General features: G+C 39.7%; 1 protein-coding gene across 1 annotated transcript; it reads right to left on the bottom strand.

Moving 5' to 3' along the window:
* Window positions 1–6433: 6433 nt before the first annotated feature.
* KCNK1 (potassium channel, subfamily K, member 1) lies at window positions 6434–9914 on the bottom strand (the record flags this gene model as incomplete). The annotated part of the gene is made up of 2 exons (XM_010183795.1): window positions 6434–6965; window positions 9519–9914. Coding segments are annotated over 2 exons (656 nt in total), but the record flags the coding sequence as incomplete, so codon positions are not given.
* Window positions 9915–10168: the final 254 nt, after the last annotated feature.

The following is a 10168-nucleotide window of genomic DNA, read 5'->3' as shown; positions in this document are numbered from 1 at the left end:
GAAATCTGATCTGTCCTAATACAGCTACTGCTGATGTGTCTTGGGTCCTGTAAGAGGTCAGGGAAGAGCATCACAAGGGTCATTTCTGCATTTTAAAGACAGAAGTGTATTTTTTCTCTCAACACCTCCTAATTTTAGATTCACCAGTTCCTACTTCTCCATGTTTCTATGCAGTACACTCTAAAGCCCCTGGCAATTCAGTGTGGAAAATTAAAAGTTAAGAATCTTCAAACAGCACACACCTCCCCTTTGATAATCCTGCTATCAAATTATTTCACTCCTTTCTTCACACCAGAGCAGGCGCAGGTCCTTCCCCAGAGGCTGGAGCTGGCAGTCTGCCCCTGTCCCCGTCACGTCCCCTCCACTTGCTGTCTTTGCTGTTTACCTTTGCTGCTCTGTGGCCACACCTCTTGCACCCCAGGGAGGCTGCTCACCCCTTGCCTCTGCCCCATCTTCTCGAGGCTGGGGATGTTGCTCACAAGCCCTCCTGGGGCAAAGCCTGCCTGCCTCCGTGCTCTGCATGGGCCTGGCCAGCCACAGAACTTTCCCAGGTCTGAGCAGCACCAGGCCAAACCCCCTGGAAGGTGGGGTATGAAATAAGGTCATCTTCTTTCATGTTGATTTTTTTTTCTTTTCTCTGAACATGCAGGAGGAATTTGAGTTAAATGGCGCGTGGATTTTAATTTTTGCATAATAAATTTCAAACAAGGCCTTATTACTCCATGCAAATTGGATTAATCTGCAAAAGCAGCTAACTAAACATTTGGGGGACTTAATCCCAAAGGTGATATTGTACTCTATTACTGGACATCAATATTTTTTTGCACCTCTGTTCAGAAAGCATGTCTCAAATCACAGCTGTCAATTGCTAAACAAATTTAACAGATCTTTGCCCATAATCAGGAAACCAGCCCAGGAATGTAGAATTAGAGTTTGCTAATTCCTTTTTAAACTGATATTAGAGTTTACTGCCTTCTGTTTGTGCAATCATGCTAATTAATTTTTGCCCGTGTGTGGCTGAGACAGAAGCTTTACTGTTGTAGGATAACGTGGCATTGCAGGCCAGAATAAAATTAGAGTCTAAATAACGCCCAGAAACACAGCAACTATGCGCTTAAAAAGAACAATAAAATAACTTAATTTTTCTAGATGAGCTATTAGTTTTTATAGTTATTATGCTCCTAGCAGCATGAACTCTGGCTGATGTACAGAACGCAGCCGGGTGAATTGTACAGTCCTTATATGCCAGCCATTGGAACTGGATCTAGAAATAAACTGGTAGACTTGGTGGTGGCTGCAGCTGAAGTTAATGTATACTCATGGGCAGAGATGGGGCTTTCCCAGTGACGATCTGTCCCCTCACCGCTCCTACTTAGGGCAGGTGGCATACGAGTCCCTTTCTGTTCTCTTAACCGCACCTCGACACCTGCTGAAGTGGCCCAGCAAGGCACTAGTGAGTACTTATGGACAGTCAGTGAATATTGTGAGTTGCATTCTTAAACGGAGAAGATAAATTCAGAAGGTTGAGTGGGCTGACCAGTCTCAAAAAATTAGGCATAGAGAAATAGAGTCCAAGTTCTGTGTGCTATTCTGGATACTTGCACATATACACTACACGCTCAAGACTTCAAGACTTCTGGGATTAGCAAAAAAAAAAAAGGGTTTAGGGAGCTTTGAGTCTCCCAGGGGAGTGGGTTTCTCACTTTTTAATGTAGATGATTCACTTTTCTCTTTCCAGCCACCCTGGACTCTAAAAAGGGAGGCAGCCCCAGGGCCAGGTAGTGCCCTGAGCCACATTTGCCCCTAGGAAGTTTCAGCAGTGACACTGACACTCCTGCCTGTGGGTCTGAACACTCAGTGGATTTAACAGAGGAAAACTTGCTGCAGTAACAAGCATAACTTGCTTCAGGGAGTGCAGGGACCATCTACACTGGGGAAACACCAAACCAGTTTCCCGATTCATAGCACATTTGGTGCAACTGAAGTAACAGAGAGCCACAGACTATAGACAAATTGTGAAAAAGCCAATTCTTTTCAACTTCATTTCATGTAACTTTTGGCAATGTACTTCCTCCTTCCTCTCTCTAGAAGCATTTTCCTCTTACTCCTAGGGACAAGCAACAAAGCCTGGTGAAAACTATGTGGTCACTTAGGAGTCTGCCAGGCTGATTGTCCTGACATTGGCTGTCAGCCCATGTACCTGCTCCCCGCCACACTGTCCCTCCTCATTACCCAAATCTGTCATTTGGCCCTGACTGCCACACGTGAGGTAGTTTCGTTGTCAGCTAAGGCAACGGCTCTGACAAACCTGCATCATCACCACCAAAATAACCGCATCACAGCACTCACCATCAGTGGTAATGCGATGATCTCTGAAGATAACTGGGACAAGAAATCCATGATAAAAAGCAATTAGAATGGTAACTTAGGAAGTGAAGAGACCAACACTATAGGCATTGAAAATGACACACATCAAGTACCTAACATGCATTAGCGAGCATGTGAATTTGCAGAGCCAGTCACAGTCATTTCAAAAATTACTGTTTCTGCTTGAAACAAGCAACATGAAGACACACACTTCTTTTGGCTGTCCATGAGCTTCTTGATACATACTACAGTAATGACAGTTACTAGTGCAGAAAAGAGAAACCCCTTTCTTTTGTACTGGTGCACATCTGGAATAACACCGCTTCCTTTTATGGTAACTTTCTTTTGCTTCAGTAGAAAGGCGAAGAACGAATAACATTAGGGCAGAAATATTTTTAGCCACTTGTGGTTCACCTCGGTACATTTCTGACTGCTATTTACAAAGCAAATGGTAATGTAGAGTTGCAAGATTTATCATCAGCAGGTTCTGTGCATGTTCCTATTCACTCAGAGGACAGCCATGTCCAAGTAACAGCAAGTAAAAGGCCTTCCCCTGCCTTTTTTCCCCTTTTCATGAGACCATTCCATGCAGTCCCAGTTTCAGTGCTACCCCACCTGGTTACTGCAGAGCACTTACCCTGAAACTGCTTTGTGGGAAAGTAATAGGTAATCTTGTGTGGGGCAGTCTCTCATGGACCAAAATGGAAAGCACACACATCCGTGTAGCATGTCTTCTACACAGTATACCTACACAGACTTTCCATACTTCCCAGATACTGTAATAGATCCAGAGCTGCACATGGCTGGGAATCAGGAGAACATTCTGGGGAACTGTTCCTACACACTTGCACGGTCCTTACACAAGTTCACATGTACCTGCTCTTGGCCATTGCCAGATACAAAATACAGGGCCAGACAAACATTCAGTGTAATCCAGAACTGCTGCTTTTGTGTAATTACTCTGACATAAACACCCAGCTGGGTAACTTCTGTAGTGCTGGCATTAAAGCTGCAAACCACTCAAGTCTCTGAAGTTACCTACTTAGAAAATTATTCATTTCAACCATTAGCAAGTCTTGTGTTCACTTGCAATAGGTGCCATGGGTCAACCTTGGAAAGAAACTCCTAGTGAAGGACACGTTCTCAAAGACATAAACGTGGCTGTCGCTCAGCTCCAAGATCAAAACTTAAGTGGGTTCTTTCGTTTTCTTTCTCCCAACACAACTAAATAGCCTGCCAATTTTTTTACCTTGAAATAATAATAATTTTAAAATATAATAATAATGATAATTATAAAATATTTAATGACTGAAAGACAAAGAAAAGATGGCAAATGGCAGCCGTAGCATGGGAATAAGGGTATTAATGGCCTTCTGTGTACAAGTCATTTGCTCACATTTCTAACTCCCTCTTGCAACTTTTGTTTTAGCACCATTGCTTTATGACCCATACTCTCCATTTTGGTTTACATGCATCCAACTTCACCGTTCATCTCTGGGAAAGATATGCACAATTTATATTAAGGTTCTTGCATGATAATCTTTCTCCTTCTAATCTGGATTCTGGTTTTAACTATTCTGATCTTGTGTGTTAGCTTCACATGAGGATGTAAAACCGTAGGAAAGGAAGGCTATTATTTTCACTAGTGGTACTGATAACCTGCAGTGACAGTTTTTCAGATTTCCTAAAATATTAGTTAGGTTATAAAGACAAGATAGATGTTACACCACTATTTTTTATTTGCTATAATCAGTCAGCATCTGAAACAAAACCACACACACTTTGGAACGTTTTTTTCCTAGAGGAATAATCAACACAATACTAAGCTACAATTAATATCAAGGTTAGGTAACACACTCCGGCATTAACAGTCCCTCCTTGAGCTGTGGAAGGCTGACTAAAGGAAGCACCATCTTGACAAACGCAGACAGGATTTTTGCACATTATGTGCACGCACACATATCACTAGAGAAAATACTCCCCACTTCATAGTGCAGGCAGGCAAAAGCCAGACTTTTTATTTAAGTTTAAAGTAACAAATACTCATCTACATCACAGTATACTGCTTAGTTTATCGCTTCTGCTTTGAATTCTGTGCTTTCATTTAATGTGTCTACATTTTGCAATTGTGTACACGCTGCAAAATTAACTTTGTATATCACTTAGCATCTGTGCATATCCTTTAGAACTTAATGTTACACTGAAATTAAGACATCTTGATTTTTAAGGTACTGAAAACAAATCAATAAAATTCTACTGAAAAAAACAGTATAAATGTTTCTTGTAGTACAGTACTCTTAATTTATGTCAGTGTCATTTTAATGCCATATTTTTCAGTTATTCACTGTATAAAGAGAAGCCTAGGGAAAAAACAATTATCTAAAATGTCATTCCTATGTCTGTTAAACTCTGGTGATTTATGACATATGTACAGTATATAAATATATTTATGTATATATGTACATATATATTGGTTAACATTCAGTATAAATAGAACTGTGTTAACTTAAGCAGTATAAAAATAGCCACTTTCCTGGGAACATGCAAACACAGTATGCTCTCACCTAATCTATAAAACCCAAAACAACCAAAACCTTTAGCTTTAGTTTTCTACAAATATAGATTTTAACTGAAGACTTCCAGCTGATTTAACCATAAAGTAAGTTTTTCCAGTAAAGATATAAAATCTGTTTGATGCTAGCTATAATTAAGCTCAAAGACAGTATATTTTGGGTTATTTACTTTCAAGTATTTTTCCCCACGTGTGCTATATCTAGACACACTGCATTTTTTTTTTTTTGCTTTTACCGTAAAGTATTATTCAGCTCTAAGCACTAAAAGCCAAATTACAGGCAATCTGGCATGCTTGCACTGCAGGGGAAAGGCTCTCCTCTACACTATTTCTATGTGGGAAGCTGTCCTAATATGGCTATTTGTGCTCCAGATCTTTTGCTCATTGCAAAGCATTATTAAGATTCCCATATCCTAGATTCTTAAGGCCAGAAGAAAGAGTACTACAACCACTTAAGTCTCATCTCCTGCTCTGAAATTCACTCTGAGGTCCCTGCATTCAGCACAGTGACTGGTAGCTGAACTAAAATGCCTCTCCTGTTGCAGCCAAAGAGGTTCCAGCTTCAGAAGTTGAGCGAGATGTTGACTTTTTAGTGACTTTTCCCAAGGGGAAAAAATTTCGGTTCCATTTGAACCAAATGTGACATTTTTCCTTTTTTCTTGCCATATGAAAAACTGAAAAATCTTTTTGCCCTGAAACATTCCCTTGTCCTCCAAAGTGCTCCAAGTACTAGTTAAAAAAGCAAAAGAAGAAAAAAAGGGCGATGTTGACAGGCAACACTATTTCTCTTCCTCTGCTTAGCTATCAGTTCAACAGAGTCCATGCTGGGTTGGACTGTGGAAGAAACAGCACTGAGTCCTTCTGCTGAACAGATTTCAACCATCTACTAGGAGAGTGCCATAAGCACATGACTGTGACAACTGTGGCGTACACTGAATTTCAGTTCTCTTTTCCATTCTATTCCTCACAGCTAAACACCTACTCCTACTCATTTCACAGGACAGAGGACCTAAATGCAGCTGTGTCCCTTCCCTACAACCCCATCTCACCCGGGACTTTAAATTGGTCTTGCAACCTCTCAGAGTTTACAAAAGTACTTCACACAAAGACAAACAGCATGGAAGACTCAAGGCACACTCTCTTCAGGACAACATTTTTCTTGTGATTGGGGAACCTTTTAAGGAAGTAGGAAATTACAATGTAAATGGTGTGGGCAAAGAAGGGACCAGAGCCTTGTGTTTTCATTCCTAGAATTATCTGCACCTGCATGTTACTGGGTATTAGCAGGATGATCTAGATACTCCCCCCTCCAGGAGATCTATCGATATCGCTTTGGAAATGTTTTCCAGATTATGATATTTGGCATGTCTGAAATAAATCTATGACTACACTACTGCCAGCCAGTTGCAAGATGGGGCGTGCAACTAAATGAGCCGGATGTCAGTGAAGGCCTACCTTCCTAAAGGTGTTGGATGAAGTTGCTTGTGCAAGCCCTTCTCTCTGGCACCTCTGAAAGTGGTAAACCTAACTCCTTCTCTCTCAAGCAAAATGGCCTCATGTTCCCAGCCACATCCTACATTTTTTCCATATTCCCAGGGTGGCTCCCGTATTTTTCCCAGAATTCTTTTCTATGTCAGAAGTGATGAATTCTTGTTAAAGTAGTACAGTCTTCCAGCTTTTACATTTTCAGAAAAAAATATGAGGTGCTCTATTTCTTATGGTAAGTAGCGTAAATGCACCAAAACAACGGTATGGATATCCCTGCGTTAATTGTTTAGAGAGCTGTCATTGGAAGTTGGGGACTGGGAAGTTACAAAAGGCTCATTTGCCTTCTGATCATCCTTCATGGAGGCTGCTTGGTCCGAGATTGAAGAGAAGGAGAGTTGGTCATGTTCCATTATATGCACTTGGTCCTCTTCCTTGTCCTTCTTCACATAAAACAACTTTCTAAACTTTTTGAGCTCATGGAGTTCACAGAAAGTCTCGAGAACCACCAACATTGCAATAAGGCCAAACAAGAGATAACCTGTGTACAAAAAGGAAACAAAAAAAAAAAGTGTGGTTTAATTATTACCAAATGTTAGTTTTCTTTATGACCCCGTTTTTGGAGCTCTGTGACCCACCTTGGAGTGTCAGATCCCTTTTTTCTTTTTTTCATTCTACAGTCAACAAGATCCCACATAATTAAAAAAATTAACACTAGCAGCTTTAATTCTGTTACAACTGTACAAGAGAAAAATATGTAAAGATATTAAATGAAACAGAATACTAAAATTTACTACATGCACACACTTACAATCTCTTACCAACATACATAAACTATCTAGACTTGGAAGTGTTACTTAAATGATATTACTGATGATTTTGGTGGCGTGTGAATTCTGATATTTAAAAGGTAATGGTCAACTCTCAGACTGAGACTTTCGGAACTGAAGCTTTATATGGTTAACAGCCCCCTTCCCCCCCCTCCCCCCCCCAACATATGTATCCAGAATTTGAGGGAAGGTGTTAAAATGAGCATTTCCTAATCTCAGCATTCCGTTAGATCTCTGCTACTGATCATTACAATTTAATGAGGAGCAAGACTACTCCGATATTTTTTCATTTTAATGAGTAAATCAAGCAGAAGGTAAGAGTATAATTATTAGTACAACATGCTCATCCAAAGGCTGAACATTAAATGGGCTGAACATTAAAAGATCAACACAGACTAATTATTATAATCTGCATATGGTCACTGTTCCGTAAGTAAATATAAAGTAAAGTAATAAATATTTCACCTGTAGTTACAGATTATTCACTGGCAATAACAGTCTCCTTTTTTTTTTTTGGAGCACCATTAAATCAATACTGCCATACCAGGTACTGATCTAAATCAGCACTACAGCTAAAATTTATTAATTGCTTTTAAGCTTTATCTCACGGCATCAAATGGGAGCTATGTATTAACATCAGGAAGAAGTGACAAAGCTATGCCAACTAAAACACAGCTACGAACCTGCACTGAGAATTTTGCAATTATCTCTGAAACTCAGTGCAGCTGACCACCACTTGATTTAGAAAAGGACATGTGTTCTCCTAAAAATTCTTGAAAAGCCTATAGCACTCATTAAACATTTTCCAATGTAGAACTCCACAACTTTTCTTGAAGAAAATTTAGGTTCAGCAAGAAAAAAAACATTTTATACATCCTGTTTGGTTCCTTGAATCGTTCACATGAAAGAAAAAAGAATAGTTTAAAAATTATAACATTAAAATTGTTGAAATTAAATATTCCAAGGTCATAACTTTGCCTAAAAGTTACTCTTTCCTTTTAGAATTTCCTGCAATTTATTTCCTAAGTGTTCTAAAGTCTGAAAAAGGAAAGTCTGAGCTATATATAATGTTTTCTTCTGATTTTGCATTTTCTGAATGGCTAGAATTTTCACAAGGCCTTTACTACGCATAACTTTCTCCATTCACTTCATCATTTAGCATGCCCAGATCAACTCTGCAGGTCAGAGTAATAACTAAAAGCTGGTAAGGTTACCTTGCTGCTGGTAAGGTAAACACAATGGGTAGAGGGGGGAAATCTGCAATGACAACAGGCCTGGCAGGAGAATAAAAAAAAATAGAGTGTTCCGTTGACTAGTTCAAGGCCCTGCTTCAAGGAATGAAAATTCAAGGCCAAATCTTTCTTTAGGCAAATCACAAAACCATGTCAATGGACACTTTACCTGCATTAAGATTGCTGGATCATGCACAGGACACAAGTAAATGCATTACCAGCCTAAAAAATAGATCTGACAGGAAAGGTTTGTTTTGACCATTCAGATCTTTTAACCGGTGAGTCTGATGACCCAGGACTGTGCAGACTGCAGCCATAACAGAAACTGGGATGCTTCAAAACACTGTCACTAGAGACTATTGCCTTCAGCATATATTCATTTAGAATGCCCACACTAAGATAATTTTCTTAGCTCTACTTAGATCAAATCACTGATCACTGTGCCTCTCTTCTGTGTCTCTCTTCTGTGTCTAACATAATTAAACAATTTCAATCTCATATCCATGGTCTTGCTTTGTTATAATCTCAGTCTACTTGCCTCTCTTTGACAGCTGGTGCATCCCAGTGCCAGCTTCAACTACCTTCTGTTACAACTGGAGTCAGGAACTTTGCTGTTCTGCCTCATTTCCCCTTGCTCCTTGATTTGCTTCTGTCCACCTGTTACCTCACCTGACGAGATGACCTTAGGTTACAAGGATCTTCTTCCTGGCTCTGTGATGCACTGAAATCTTAGCCCAAGATACTCAACCATTTTCCTAAGAGTAATGTGAGCATTTTTTTCTACTATTAGTAAGAGAGTGAGTAGCTATGGTTTAGTACAATGGAATTCTGGTTTTAGCTTTAACTAAAAAAAATGACCTTACTTAAAGGTTTCATCTCTGCACAGTTACCTACAATGCTAGCTGACAGCTCACAAAACAATCACCATCCACAGAATGCACAGGGCAAGTTTTTTTTAGGTTTTACTGTTGTTTTTTGTTTTGTTTCTTTTTTTAAAATGTATTTTATTTAGCTGGTTAGTTAGACACTTACATGTAATTCCGATTTTATACAGCTCTCTGAATTTTTGATTGCAGCCCTCTCCTGGCACATAGTCTCCAAGGCCAATGGTGCTCAAGGAAATGAAACAAAAGTAAAAAGATTCCAAAAAATTCCAGTCATCTTCCACAACAGAAAATATTGCAGCTGGGATTAAGAAGAAAAATGAGACAGCGACGAACCCAAGGACTATAGCATGGATTATTGCAACAACCTGCTTGGAGAAGCCCCAGCGAACATGGAAATACAGAACAGGCCGCCTGGTGACACATACAATCAAGCGTTGTACCACTGCTGTCAGGAAAAGCAGTGTAAACGGGATCCCGATGACTGAGTAGATGATGCAGAAAGCCTTTCCTCCGTCAGATAAAGGCACTGTGTGTCCATAACCTGCAACAGAGAAGAGGCATAGCTTGAGCTAAAGCTGAGAGCTCACGTATAGATTTGACATTGGCTATATCACAGGAGATAAAGTACTGCTTCACTATGGCTAATTCTGAATTCTGTTATTCTGGACAATTGCTGTTCAAAGGTCTGTTTTAACCGGGCAAACTAAGTACTAGCAATAAGCAAGTAAAAATTAAATAAATATTTTTGTATTTCAAAATTGTGAATGTAATTGTATAAATGCTTACTTCAGAGAA

This window comes from Mesitornis unicolor, unplaced genomic scaffold, assembly GCF_000695765.1.
Source record: "Mesitornis unicolor isolate BGI_N332 unplaced genomic scaffold, ASM69576v1 scaffold26964, whole genome shotgun sequence".
In the NCBI taxonomy this organism is placed as follows: Eukaryota; Metazoa; Chordata; class Aves; order Mesitornithiformes; family Mesitornithidae; genus Mesitornis; species Mesitornis unicolor.
Note: the sequence above shows the minus strand (reverse complement) of the source record. Positions and strands in the feature narration are given on the sequence as shown.